Source organism: Sesamum indicum, linkage group LG3 (genome assembly GCF_026168435.1).
Source record: "Sesamum indicum cultivar Baizhima isolate 11 linkage group LG3, ASM2616843v1, whole genome shotgun sequence".
Classification (NCBI taxonomy): Eukaryota; Viridiplantae; Streptophyta; class Magnoliopsida; order Lamiales; family Pedaliaceae; genus Sesamum; species Sesamum indicum.
Genome location: NC_142659.1, coordinates 26,545,163 through 26,560,036, shown reverse-complemented (window position 1 = coordinate 26,560,036; position 14,874 = coordinate 26,545,163). Strand labels below are relative to the sequence as shown.

Genomic DNA, 14,874 nt, shown 5'->3' with positions numbered 1-14,874 from the left:
ACCTGAGCACTGTGATGTAATAACCCAGGAACCCCGTATAGTTTACTAGTACCAAATGTCCAATTAAATGAATCAAGAGAAAATCATGTCAGGCATATATATGTACCAGTAACACAAATATAGAGAATGGTTTTACACTCCAACAAAGCTCAGCAAACACTACTTGTGATACAGGGTAAAGCTATAGGTCACCACTTATAACCAGCATAATGACCAAATAGTGTCGATACAGCATAGTTACTGGGTTCAAGAAAGATAGCGAAATTCTGGAACCGGAAACAAGTAATTTTAACAGGCAGCAACAACTACAACATCGCTAATAGTTTTAGTTGATTAAGGACCTAACTCTACAGGTGCATGATGCATCCCCAAATACTACCAGTCAACACTAATAACAGGTCATGGTCTTTATTCCGATAATAAAATTACAGAAAGCACTTATGTTACACATTTTCCACACAATTGCTAAGAAAATCGTGCAGAAAGATCATTTCCATGGCATGCCAGACATGCCTGGGGGGTGGTGGTGGTTATTGCAAGCGCCAGAGCTGAGATTGAGCGGGCTAGCAGGCCCCCCAGAGGATTCACTGAACGTCCCTCGTGATGGCGAGCTGCTGGCACCAGTTGCACTGCCCAGGTTCACTTTGGGTGGAGCAGACAAAGGCTCCATGTAGTTCACCGATTTTGGTTCCTTGCGACCATCTGCTATAAAGCTTCCAACTATCACCTGCGGTAAGGAAAAAATCACTTCCAGTAACGGGCTTTAGCGCAGTCAGGGAAGAGTATACGGGCATCCACATGTACTCATGAAATACACATGTATGGAGATGTAATCAATTACTTGGAGTGTAATCAGACGAATAGTAAAAGAGACCAAAAATGTAGTCCAAGAATAAAAATGAATGGTTGGGAGCATATACAGCTGCAACTTTATCTGCTCTTAATGCATTTTACCACCTGCTTGGAATTGGTTGATCTACCATTCCTCTATGCAAAAATAATGACCATTAAGATTTAAATAGCAAAAATTGTAGGTGGGCAATCTAAATGCTAGTACAATCGATACACCCAGAATCAATATATTTCTTCAGTGTATAGACCCTAAGAAGAGATAATGGAACAAATAGAGCTAAGAAGAACAGATTATGAGATCTAACCACCCTATAACCAGAAATTCGAAAGTAGGTAAATGAAACTCTGACTATCGGTTAAAACAGTCGAACATGACAGCAGGTCAATGAAAAGTCAAATCTTTTAAAAAAATTCTTTCGAGCAAAGCTTTATAATTCTGCACTCATATTTGTGCGAGACTGGTCATCAGAATTAGAAATCATGTTTAACATTTCTCATTCGACGAAAATGTCCTGATGGATGAAATTAAATCGTGCAACATTACACCAAGAAGAACTTTACAGGGTATATCAGGCTCCAAGGGAACTGGACACCTTCTTTGAAGAGAGCAAACTACCTGCACGGGGGATGCAGCAACTAGTAAACCAGCTACACAACCACCGAAAACTCTTCCATCAGGTCCAGCTAATGTTGTGCTCAATCCACCAGTTCTGCTTTTCTGACCGCCAACTTCTGATAGCATAAATGATCCAGACAGGGACAAGATATCAAACCGCCCCTACAAAAAGAAAGAATGACAACATGAAATTTTTTTGGCAATTTCATGCAATATCATAGAAGAGATTCCTAATAATTTGGGAATATTCAGATGGAAATTTTGTTTAAAAGTGAAGCTTAAAGGAAAAAATTATTCAGGTCCTAAAACCCTAGTCTGAATTTTGAGATATGTAGTGAAACATCAAATAATTAGACATTGGAGCTATTTCTAAATTGACTGCAAGCCAATATATCATATTAACAAGTGAAACCCACTGAAACTTGCATATCTACTGTTGATGCCATCTCTTGAAACTGGGATTTGTTAACAAGTCAAAGAAAAACTCATCTACAACTGAGATTTATTTAAAATCAAATAAGATAAAAGAGAGGAAAATATAATATTGAAAACCTCATAAGTTGCAGTTCCACCAGAAGTTGCAGCTTGGCGGAGCGTCACATTTGATACAGCACCATTGGCAGATAGGATACAAACAGCCCTAGGACCATTCTGCGAAAATGCCATTATTTTCGATGAAACATCCTGAAACCCAGTAGCTAGTATTAGTAACATATAGCAGTATCATCTCCCACTCATTCATTTGCATTTATGAATTTTAGTGCAACATGCATGTAAAGATCTCCTCATATAAAAAACCCAAGTCAACTGAACACGGCAAAGAGAGAAAAGGAAGAATCCCAAAACCACCATCTTCTTTTTCTTATTGCATCTTTTATTATTACTTCTTTCTTTTGGGTGGGGGGAGGGGGTGAAAGTGGGGAGTAGATTGTCTCCACATGAGCTCCAATCAATGTAAATCATGTGAAATTTGATATCAATAATAGATGTGCTTAAAATCAAATGAAATGTTATATGATTTAATGATCTACTTAAGAATTATAAGTAAATGTTCAGATGACAGATGTTCCAAATAACAAAAATGACCAGACATGTGAAGTCTTTGAGCGCTATAGAATGGATACAAATTACTTGGTCATTTAGTTAGTCAAGATACTGCTCAAAAGAGAATTTAAGAAGCAAAGCAAAATGAACATGTTCAATTGACTTAAAATTTTAAATCGTAACCTCTCCTGCATTCACATTGATAACATGAGGTATAAATCCAATTCCAGTTGAACCTGCAGGCATAAATCCATGTAAGAGATTTAAGTTATAGGATATTTCTAATAATAATAAAAAAGTGCAAGTTGCATACAGTAGGGACAATGCCAAGGGAAAAGCAAATAAAAAAATAAAATGTTCATATAAAAACTCCAACAGACAAAAACAATAGCCAAAATGAAAGCATGACGATGGAACAAAATGATTGCAGAACAACGAACTAAATCCAACTTAATCATAAAATGTAAAAGAATCAAATATTACAACTATAATTTTGACCAAGCATGGGTGAGAACTATATTAAAGTAAAAGAATACCACCCACAATAAATTCCTCACAAAAAAATAAGAAAAGATAGAATAGAAAAATGTGAAGTAACTTTGTGTTGCTTCAGAATAGTAGATAACAGCAGTCAGATAATATTTTTAAGAGAAAGCAAGGGTGTCGCTTAACACACAGGGGTATGCTGGTAAATTTCCCCTTTATTAGATTCTTGAGTTGGTCAGATGACTCAGATCCAGCAGATCAACGGTTCTGCATTTTCTTGCCAATACAATTATCGATATTCATCCATAAAATAGTACGACAGGACCATTTCTATCACCATATATCCTGGCATCAAAATCAGACACAAGGCTATTTATAGTGCATTCCCTATATCACTAACATAAACTAAAAGCAAATATCATAAAGATTTTAAAACATCTCAGGCACAGAAAGAGAACAAGAAAGGGTCAATTGGAATCTCAACTCCCAACTGAAACCCGCATACATATAGGAAAACTTGCCATATTCCCTCAAGTCAGTCAAACCGAGAATATTTATATAAAGAAACAGTTTTTCAAGGCAAAGATTTGATTTTCCATTCAAAGGGCTATTAAAGAACGGAATCTCGGAGCCCATATTACCAATAGCTTCCATTTGCTTTTTCTTGTTGCTTGAACCAGGAGGTCTGCCCCTGGCCTTCTTGGCAGTGGGCGACGCCGATCCACCCACTGGCGGCTGCGACTCCGTTTGAGTAGCCGCAGCCGAAGGAGAAAAACTCTGCGTCTGCGGAATACCCACACTTATTGGCTGCGGGGCAGAAGCCATTGTCATAGCCATGCTGCCATCTGGCCCATACTTCCTAGGCCTCCCCCTCTTCCGCTTCTGGTCGCCCGAGTTCAAATTCATCCCATGCTTAATCACGGGAGGACCGCCGGAAATTGATTGGTACGGCTGCGGGGAGCCCACAGGTCTGTACGCCCCTTCAGCGGTGTACGGCACGCGCATTTGTTGATCCAGCTGAGGCTGTGAAGACGCCGGACCCGTAGAGACGGCGGGTCCGACAGTGAAAAGGTCGCGGCTTGTCATGACAGCTGCTGCTTCCGGCACACCCGACATTTTCGCCGGGTTTCTGAAGTTACCCTGAGAGAATTCCGGGAATTACCCGAGGCCCAGAAGAAATCAGAGTGAAAACTTCGCAGATCTTCAGTAGCTGAAGAAGTAGCTCCAATTAACTGTAAGAAACCTAATTAACAACGCCATTCCTCAATGACAACCTCAAACACATGCAGGCACTCAGAAAGGCGTGATTACTCATTCTGCAGTAGTAATTCAAATTCGAATTTGAAAACCTCGCAAAACGTCCAATATTTCGCTTTGGAAAAGGAAACAAAATGAAATTCAGTAAACGCGAAGCAAATTCGAAAAGGAAAAGGTAAAGTGGAGAAGGAAGCTGTAAAAGCAAAAGCCTTTTCGCAGTAAAACCTCGAAAAATCAAGCAGAATCCAGCGATTTTTCCAAGGGATCGAGCAAAAACCCACAAAAATAGCTCGAAATTAGACCCCCGAAAAAGAAAAACAGTTTCCGGAAATTCCTAATTCTCAAGCATTTACTGTAAATAATAAATACCTAAAACTCCCCCAATAAAACAAGAAAATCAGGAAAAATCGAGAAAAATCAGAAATGACTTACCAATAAATAGACAAAATTATATTGCAGCAGCAGCGAATCAAGAAGATGAAAGCGCAATGCGAGGAAAAATTCTAGGGATTGTGAATAGGGAAAGAAAAAGGGTTTTTGCAGAGAAAGGCTTTTCGTAATATTACATACAGTTAATAATTTATTTATTTATATTTACAATCGCCCGTTTCCTTTTTTTTCTTTTTCTTTTTCTATTTTTGCATCATCAAGTGTAAAAATAAGGAAGGTTAGAAACAAAAATTGCAAATTCACCTCTACTTTTTCCATAAATTGCTTTTTGCACCCCAGATTGATAGTTGTGAATTTTCCAAACCCCACAAAACAACCAAAAATATTCTTAATATTTGCCTCTATAAAATTAAGAATTGAAGTACACTCGATGCATCCACATAAATTAATTTTTTATTATATTTATTTAATTAAATAAAAATAAAATTATTATAAGATGAACGCTTGATTGAAACTGATAAGATAAATTAAATTAAATGCACATAAATAGAAAATTATTCATATAATATATTAATTACAAAGAAATTATATTTGTAAATGAAGTAAATATAGATAAGGATATTTTAATTAATTCATACTTTTCAACCTAAAGGTAGTTACTCTAATGATATATTTATTATATTTAGTTAATTAAATCAAAGAAAATAAAGATAAAAATAAGTAATATGTAGAACAAGAGATAAATGCGTTTTTGGAGAGTATAGATAGGCGTAAGTCAAATGTTTAGCACTTTGGTAGCATGGTTCGATTATAGAACTTCAAATGGTCATAACTTTTAATCTCATTGAAGTTACAAAATGATCTATCCACCTTTTCTATTATCGTGAGGGCCATCGTTCATCGCGAAATTCCATCATTTTCGACCACTGTCCAGATGAATCTCTAGAGTTTTCTATTTTTTCAGTTCACTTTAATTATTTTTCTATTTTATGTAGTTGTCTTTTGGGCATGATATTTTTTTGCATAGTAGGATATTCTTGAGTTAAATCTCGTGAGCTTTTGAGTCAGTTCAAAATTTCAGTAAGTTTCAAGCATGTATTACCTGGACTAAGATTAGGGCTCTTTTCTTTTAAATAAATGGTAACTTTGTTAAGAAATTTTTTCGGCAATAAAATTATTTTCACTTTCAATCTCGAGTTTTTCAAAAATATTGGAGGAGTGTTTTCATTTTTTTTTTTTTTTTACTTTTCAATTGCTTCTGCTCCTTAATAACTTATAAAAAATGATAAAAAATCAACAACCACATAAATATCTCTATTTTTATCTATCTATTTATCTACCAGAAATAAAGAAAAATACTTTATATTAGTTTTTTTTTTTCTGAATTTTAATTTGTTAATTGGGATAAGGTATATCTTCATCGTTACAAAGGTAATTTTGTCCGAAAAAAATATTTAACCTACAATAAATCAGTAATAAATCAATCAAGAGTAAACATCATTTTTCATTAAATTTTTATGTTAATATCAACAAATTCAGTAAATTTTGACTAACAAAGAGACTTGTTTGTTAAATGAAAGAAAACTTCAGGGACATTAAATGTAATTTTTCAAATTATAGGGAGTCCCGTATAATTACACCAAATCTCAAAAAAAGAAGAAAAGGGGGTGTAATTATCCCTTTAATTTGGATAGCATTCCGGTGAAGGGTTACCTACATTCGACACGCCAGTCAAAGTACTACTAATGCATACAAATTTTTCTCAAACAAAAATAATAGGAATACGATCCTCGAACTTTGAAAAAAAAAAATCACTATCTCCCTCGTCATTTGTTTCTTTTATTTTTTACGAGGGTTTATTCTGCATTATTATTTTTACAGTCTTGTCTACAATTTTTTTTAAAAAAAAAAAACCCTCTTGTTTACATTATTATTTGCTACTATATTCCATTCAAATTTGAAAATAGTTTGAACAGGGAACAACCAGTTCAAATATCTTATTTGTTAAAGTAATGATTTGACATTGTTGACTCAATATCATAAATTTTGGGGTAAATTCACTAATACTAAATTAGGCTAAATTACATAAACACCTCTTCTATTTTATAAAATTACAGTAACACTCTTTGAGGGTGTTAGTGTAATATTTTTCAATGAGTTTTTATATAAGTTTTGTTTTTTAATAGGAAGTGTAGTTGTAATTATAACTATAGACTCAATGGATATAGTTGTAATTTTATAAAAAAATTAGGGAATAATTGTATATTTTGAGTTAATGTTAAGGAATTAGGATATAATTTATCCTAAATTTCAAAAGCAATAGTGCACAAACACTCAAAACTTATGATACTCGGACATGGATGTATTTATATGAACATGATATGACATAGATATTTTGATACGAAAAAATACAAAAAATTTAAAATATGATACGATATTGATACGACTACAATACGTATTCTATTTGATGTATATTCACAATAAAATATGTAATATCTGACACAAAAGTAAAGATCAAAATTAACATTACAATAATATGAACATGACTAAAGTCTAAATTCTTAATTCCAACTACATGATTTAAAAAATATATGTACAATTAATTTATTATTATAAGTAATTAATAGAGCTTGAAATAAATTCGGGCATTTCTTCTGGTACGTTCTCCAAATAAAATCGATAATTGAGAAAATGACCAAAGAAAGAGAGAAAAAAATCATTTTGCGATGTCCTTATACTTGTCAGATACGCTAAATATTGTGTCTTTATTATTTTCTGGATATACAAATGCCATGCCTGACATATACCAAAGGTATCAGCGTTGTGTCGGTAGTCAATACGTGTCTGACACTATACGAAATGGTTTTTTAAAGTATTAGTGCATTATAGCTCAAAGTTGTCCCTTTTTAAACTTCATTTGAACTATACAAAATTAAAATTGATTATCAAAATTTGAAAGGTGACGTAGGCAAGCGGCTCACATTGGTTCCAAACGAGAAGCTTTAGTTGTTTATAAATTTCAATACCTATTCTACCTAACGAGGTGTGACAGAATCATGAGATCCATACAAAATTAGAGTAGATAAGACCTTGCGTAATAGGCACGAATCGAAACGTGAGCAGCATAAAAAAAAAAGAAAAGAAAAAAGAAAGAAGAAGAAGAAGGCAAAAATTCATAAAAATAAATTTTGGATATAATTTCAAATTTTGGTTTGAAATTTGTATATTAGGGCGCCCAAGAAGATATTTCACTGTCCTTTTACTTATATATACAGAACTTTCACGATTTCCCATTTTTTGCTTTAATTTCCCAATTTCCTGAAATTTCTTGAGATTCCAAGTCCTATTAAACCACTATGTTATATTTCAACGAGCATTAACGAAACAATTAATAAAATAATAATGAAAATATTAATAAAATATTTTATTATTTTATTTATATTATAGGATATAAAACATGTTACGGACATCCTAAAAAAAGGAATTGGGATAATTACACTTCTCTTGCCAGAGCTTTACTATAATTATACGTAAATTTTTTATAGTTTGGGATTATATATAGCACTATTGAGATTTGCTTCTATCTAACAAATCAGTTTCCCCGTTAGTCACAATTCACTGAATTTGCTGATATTACCAAAAAAATAAAAATAAAAAAAATTATATATTTACCCCCAATTGACTTATTACTAACTTATAGTAGGTCAAAGAAAATCTTTTTATAACCAAAATTTTCTTATATGTTTAGATGCGTTAATGCATGTGATAAGGTATATCTTCACCGTTATAAATGTAATTTAACTTGAAAAAAAATGTTTGACCTGGAATAAGTCAGTAATAGGTCAATCGATGGTAAAACATCAATATTCATTCAGTTTTTTTTGTTAATATCAACAAATTCAGTGAATTTTGAGCAGTGGAAACATTTATTTTGTTATATGAAAACAAACCTCATGAGTGCTAGATGTAATTTCCCAAACCACATAAGATCTACGTGTAACGATACTATGCGATCGCCGACAATCTAGAATTAGAAGTGTCAAATTTAATAAATTATAGAACTACATGTGTTTTAAATAAATACATGTTGGACTTCATTTGATCACTAGGCAATTACAGGACTAAATGTGTCAAATTATAAAACTTACAAGAACAAATGTGTTTTTTTCAAAAGATAAAATATCGAAATACAACATACTTATACTTGCATGACTAAAAATAAATTTTTGCTTCGCCTGTGTCTGCGATATGTAAATGAGATCAAAGAGAACTAGAAATAACACTAATAATGTCTTAGTCTGATGGTTAAATTGAGGTTTATGAATATGTTTAAGATCATGGGCTCGAGTCCCACTGGGCCACCGAACCTATGGTATTTGTCTCACTTAATATAAATTTATTGTAATGGGTATTTATCTTATATAATATGAGTTTACTGTAATGAGAGTTTATTAATCGAAACAATATATTATTTAATTTGCAGGTTGAATTTTTTATTTCAAATTCTACTGCATCTTCTATTCTAATCTGCATCTTCTATTCTAATTAATATGTACGTGCATCGTTTATAGATTTTTTTAAATAAAATAAATAACATTTATTTTTTATAGATGTGGAGTCTATAATGGTAAGAATTTTGTTGGTTGATGTTGTGTTTATTGGCAAGAGGCACATAACTTGGGAGTCACCTTACAAGAAGTAATTTTTATTCCTTTACACATATTATTAATCTTTCTACTTCTTCCATCCAATTTTTATATAATGAAGCCAATCATAAACTTGAAATAGTAAATCATTTTATTAAATAATTGTCAATAATAGACCATAAATTCTAAATTTTGTGTCATTTTAATTTTAATTTATGAGTTTATATATTGTACCTATATTGAATTATATACGACTTAATTATTTATGAGTATTTAGGAATATATTTTTGTACTTATGATAATGCTAAATGAGGAGCAAAATTAAAAATTTATATAATATTTCTTTGATAACATCAGTATTTTTCATTCAAACAATAACAGAAGGGGGCCGGGTGTAAATGAAGAATTTTCAAGAGGGGCGTAATTTTAATTTCATTTTTTTTGAGAAAAAGTATAATTTCATATGTTTGGAGGGGGTCTAAGTGTAATTAACTCTTTATTCTATTTATCTCCCGACTTTTGTGTACCCTTCACTTGTTCAAAAAGCATCTATATAATATGCAGGTTAAATTAGAACGGGTTCTTTTGAAATATCACATAATTACAAATACTCGTTTGTTCTTTAAAAAAATACAAAAATACCCTCCAAGAATTACGATCATCTAATAATACCTCTTCGTGACAACCATTATAGAGGGGTATTTGTTGGATGGTCGTTAATCCCTAAAGGTTATTTATAATTTTTTAAATAATAAAGGAATATTTGTAAATAAGGCAAATATTAAAAAATCCCTTGTAAATTTACCTTTCTAATATCTATTTTCATGCCATCATCCCTAATAAAAAAATCATGTAAAAGCATTCAGTTTCTTGATTTTTGCTTACTATTATCTAAGAGTCTTATTAATTAACGAGTTCACTATAAATAACTTTAAAATGATTCGAATAGCAATGTATTTTTTATAGCATAAAGCAGATAAGTGTTAATTGATAAATTTAAAATTAATTTTTTTATATAATGTCCTACTCTTGGATGATATTAAATAATTGGGATAATTATATTTTCTTCCCCTGAAGATTTGTGTAATAATACACAGATCACCTGTAGTTTAGGAAATTACATTTAACATTCATGAGGTTTGCTTATGTCTAACAAATAAGTCCCTCAATCAGTCAAAATTCACTAAATTTGTAGACATTAACAAAAAATAAAGATATATATATCTATTCCTCGTGCCTTATAGCATATCAAATAAATCTTTTTAAGATTAAATTATCCACATACCTATTCACGCATTAATGTATATCAGGAGATACATCTTTATTGTTATGAGAGTAGTTTAGTCGGAAAAAAAATTTTGACATGCAATAAATCAGTTTTAAGTCAATTAAGGATAATAATTAAATTTTTTTTCACCTTTTCTTTTTAGTATAAGCAAATTAATGATATTTTATTAATAGAGAGATTTATTTGTTAGACGTAAGCAAACCTCATGAGTGCTAGATATAATTTTTCGAATTATATGAATTTTCATGTAATTACACCAAATTTTTAGAGAAAGAGAGTGTATTATCCCTAAATAATTTAAAGAAAAATATTACAATTTCCTAATTAAAAGAGGAGGGAAAGGGACACCTTCTCCTTTCACTATTTCTTTAGCACATTAAACCAACTGAAAAAGAAAATAATAAATTACAATCAACTCGAAATTTGATATAATTATAATTTTTTATTCATTATTTTTGAAATTGTTAACTTTGCAATTGTGTGTTGTATTTTTTTTTTTTTTGAAAAATTATAAATATATCGGACAAATTAGATGGAAATTTAAAAGATTTTATAAAAAAAATTGTCTACACAGTCATGGAAAAATTTTGTAAAATTTAAAAAAATAAGTAAAATTATATCATCTACAACAGTTTTAGTTACTTCATCAAAAAATATGGATGAAAACATCTTTGTAATTTACCAATGAAAAAATATGAGAAAATAATAATGAGGACCAAAATGAGATAACGATTAAGTTATGGGGTAAATGTGTAATATGAAAGAAAAACATTCCAAAAAGGCCTAAAAGATTATTACAAAAATCTAATTTACATCCCAACCTCGCCAACAGCACAAGCAATGGCCATTATTTCTTTGAATTCTCACTCCCTTCTTTCTCACCTCTCATTCTCTCTCTCTCCCTCTCCTCAGCAACGAGGTCTGTTCTACACTTCCACTCCTTCCCTTTTCGCTGTTCTCCCTCAAATTACGTTTCTCACTCATCAGTTTTTGTTGGGTTTTTGTCTGAAGGCCTATGGAGGAACAAGAATTCCAGCATTATCTGCTGCAAGAACAATGAGGCCGATCAGCAGAAGCCACGGCAATGATTCTTGAATTTGGGCTTTCTTGTAATGTATTTTGGTGAATAAAGAAATTTAATCTTCGTTTCTTGATTGCGAGCAGTGTTAGTGCTGGAGAAGAATGTGGGATGGGAAGGAGAGAGCTGGTGTTTCAGGCAGTTTCTACTGCATTTGCCTTTCCTGCTGTTAATTCAGTTGCTTTGGCTGCTGAGAATGGTAGCTGTTTTTCTTGATTTTTATACCTTTTTAAGGAGAAGGATTGATGTTACTTTCGATGTTTGTGCATTTTGATTTGCTGGTAATGTGATCATAATCTTGAAAGTGCAGATTTATCGGGGGATTTTCGTGTTTATACTGATGAAATGAACAAGTTCAAGATCACCATTCCTCAGGGTGAGTGTTTATCTTTGCGAATTCTCTTCACCTTTAAGAAGAATTAAGAGTGCATAGGGGCCTGACTTTTGGCTACAAGCAATTCAGAAGTTTTAAGATATACGAATGGAAAGCCCATGTAGCACTGGTTGGAAAAACTTCAGAATGGACTCACACTGACCAAATTTTGGCCTTAATGATTGTTATTTTTAAAATGTGAGTTTTAGTTAGTTACTAGCTGCTCCTTAAGAGGGAAGAACGGAAGGTTTTCGATCTTTTGATCATTAGATCTCTGGTGACCTTCTGGATTGTTGAACTAAAGGCAGTTCTTTCTCCTAATTTCAGTAGCCAATACTTTTCTGATTCCATAATGGAAAGAATTTGCTTGAGTTTCTTAGTTTGCTAATAAGGAGATGTATGATATGCAGATTGGCAGGTAGGAACGGGAGAAGGCGATGGAGTAAGGGCGCTGATTGCATTTTATCCTCCAGATGCTTCCAGTTCAAATGGTATAAAACGAGATTGTAGTTGAACCTTTGCTTGAACTGTATTCTGATCTTATCTCAACTTGCTTCTATTGCTTGCTCCAGTGAGCATAGCAATCACAGCCCTTGGTGCTGATTTCACAAGATTGGAGTCTTTTGGCAAAGTTGATGCATTTGCAGAGAATCTAGTAGGTTTTATTCGTTTCTAGCTTCTACATGTGGATATGACTTGGAAGGTTGGTGGACTAGAAAAATTGGTCTTTTAAATACTAACCCTGACTTGGCAGGTTGGTGGACTAGACAGAAGTTGGCAAAGGCCGCCTGGTGTTGCAGCAAAACTCATAGATAGCAAAGCCGCTAATGGTAACGAAAAGCTCTGTTTCTCACATAGTAATATGATCATGTCTTTTACAACAGTTATTGGAATCATCTTTAACACAATGATCTTGCTTCCAAAAATCTTATTTGCTCATACCTGGATTGATGCCTGTCAATTTTTTTGGTTAGAAGGAAGAAGATAATGCTAAGCTCTCACATAGTGGCATACTTAGCCAATTATAATACTGCAAGATACTTCTGTTTTGAGGTTTCCTTTATTCGATTGTTGACAAGCCAACATATAACTTATAGGATTCTTTTACCTTCTTCAAAAGACATTAAATATTGACTTTATTCATTGTCCAGGGTTGTATTATATAGAGTACACATTAAAAAATCCTGGGGAGAGTCGCAGGCATTTGTTTTCAGTGCTTGGTATAGCAAATAACGGTACATACAACAGATTATATACTCTCACTGGGCAGGTCAGCCTCACTAAAACCATATCCTAGACTCTTTTATAGTAGTCTGTCTTTTCCCTATGGTGGTATCCAATGGCTATATCGATCATCTCCATCTTTACACTGGATTAATTAAGTTCGTTTTTCTATTAACTTTTTATGTGCTGTAGTTTGTCGATGAAGAGGAAGAGAAATTTGGTTCCAAGGTTCAGAAAGTAAGCCAAATGACATGTATATCATATTTACGTTATTGGTGGATGTGATGAGAAACTATTCCAGAAATGTTGACTAAAATTTTCTTATGGATCACAAGAAACAAATAAAGTTTTCGGTGCCTCAGTAGTCCCTTCTCTTGCGAAATTATTAGTTATGTTCCATAACTCACTTGTGACCTCTTTGTTTTTAACACTCTATTCCTGTTTATGTTAAGATTACATCTTATTGTGGAACCAAAAAGTACTACTGTCCATACTCAGAAATTTCTTCGCATAATGTTTCAATTCTAGTTCGTGCTTTTGAAGATTCAACTATCAATGTTTATCTGTAAAATCTATATTGAGCTCTTACTCCACCTCTGTCATTAACAAACATGATCCTGCTTCTCTTTGCTCAGTCTGTTACATGTGACAAAGAAGCAATTCCCATTGCATTTCTGACTTTTGGCATTTCCTGCAGGCTGTTTCATCGTTCAGATTAATTTAATGATTCATTCAGGGTGGTAGATGTTATTTTTGAAAAGTTCAGATTCAATGTCAGACTTACGGCATTCTCTTAGGTGAGCATCCGTTGCAATGATGCAAACATTACACCAGAGAATGTAGTTTGTGTAAGTAAAGAAAACTTGATGTTGATAGCTTGTTTAGACACTATTACCATGGCATATCACAGTCATTGGACTTTTCTAGAGTAATCCAGATGGAATATTATTGCTGAGATGATTGTCCCATTGCACCATGGCATTGCAATCATCATCTCAGGGAGTTTCTCCACAACTATTGCCATCCATGTCGGTCTAAATGCACCTTTTTCTTTCTGTTATTTGTTCAATACAACTGAATGCCTGGCTTGACAAGCAAAGGAATGTCATGAATTGAAATTGCAGAGGCCAAATACTGTTCAAAGAGCAACATGCTGCCAAAGTTTATACTGCAGTCTTTCTATTTGTTAAAGCTGATATATTCATTCTTTTCTTTTCTGTCTTTTGCAGGCTGATGCTGTAACATGGAGGCGGAGCAAAGGGTCCACCTCGGAAGGTGATTTTCACAATGACAAACGAACTATTGTAGTTTTGTAAATCATGTGAGATTCAACTCTGTACACTTGAGTTGTCCATTGGCAGCTGTCTTAGGAATTGTTTGAGAATTAGCTTAATCTTTAGCTATTTATGTTATGATTATTTGATCCCACTGCATGGGAAACCGAACAGGACTAATGCAATGGTGAGGTCTTGGATTTTAGCAAGGGGAAAAAAGAAGTATAAGTTCAATTAATAATCTCAACCATTTTAAACTCATTAATATACAAGATGTTCATCGTTATTTCACTTCCTGCTCCACAACTTAGAAAGCACGTCGAATTTGATGTTTGATACCAACAAG

The 14,874-nt window shown here is 32.9% G+C and overlaps 2 protein-coding genes across 6 annotated transcripts; one reads left to right on the top strand and one right to left on the bottom strand.

The window, feature by feature from the left end:
- Window positions 1-149: 149 nt before the first annotated feature.
- LOC105159021 (AT hook motif DNA-binding family protein) lies at window positions 150-4,836 on the bottom strand. 4 transcript variants are annotated; one of them, XM_088878597.1, is made up of 6 exons: window positions 4,688-4,836; window positions 3,640-4,230; window positions 2,696-2,748; window positions 2,021-2,152; window positions 1,469-1,630; window positions 150-727 (listed from the first exon to the last, which is right to left on the bottom strand). In XM_088878597.1, the coding sequence occupies exons 2-6, from the start codon at window positions 4,112-4,114 to the stop codon at window positions 488-490; spliced, it is 1,062 nt and encodes a 353-aa protein (XP_088734723.1). In that variant the 5' UTR covers window positions 4,115-4,230; window positions 4,688-4,836; the 3' UTR covers window positions 150-487. The 4 variants fall into 4 exon arrangements, with proteins under 4 accessions (XP_088734723.1, XP_088734724.1, XP_088734722.1 ...); XM_088878598.1 differs by having other exon boundaries at window positions 3,640-4,138; window positions 4,688-4,827; XM_088878596.1 differs by having other exon boundaries at window positions 3,640-4,314; window positions 4,688-4,820.
- A 6,560-nt stretch (window positions 4,837-11,396) lies between these two features.
- Window positions 11,397-14,733, top strand: LOC105158863 (Photosystem II reaction center PsbP family protein). Of its 2 annotated transcripts, XM_020692816.2 has the most exons (11): window positions 11,397-11,498; window positions 11,591-11,660; window positions 11,744-11,856; window positions 11,968-12,033; window positions 12,441-12,521; window positions 12,603-12,685; window positions 12,785-12,860; window positions 13,182-13,300; window positions 13,447-13,491; window positions 13,952-14,051; window positions 14,484-14,733. In XM_020692816.2, the coding sequence occupies exons 1-10, from the start codon at window positions 11,420-11,422 to the stop codon at window positions 13,976-13,978; spliced, it is 759 nt and encodes a 252-aa protein (XP_020548475.1). In that variant the 5' UTR covers window positions 11,397-11,419; the 3' UTR covers window positions 13,979-14,051; window positions 14,484-14,733. The 2 variants fall into 2 exon arrangements, with proteins under 2 accessions (XP_020548475.1, XP_088734444.1); XM_088878318.1 differs by lacking the exons at window positions 13,182-13,300; window positions 13,447-13,491.
- The last annotated feature ends 141 nt before the right edge of the window (window positions 14,734-14,874 follow it).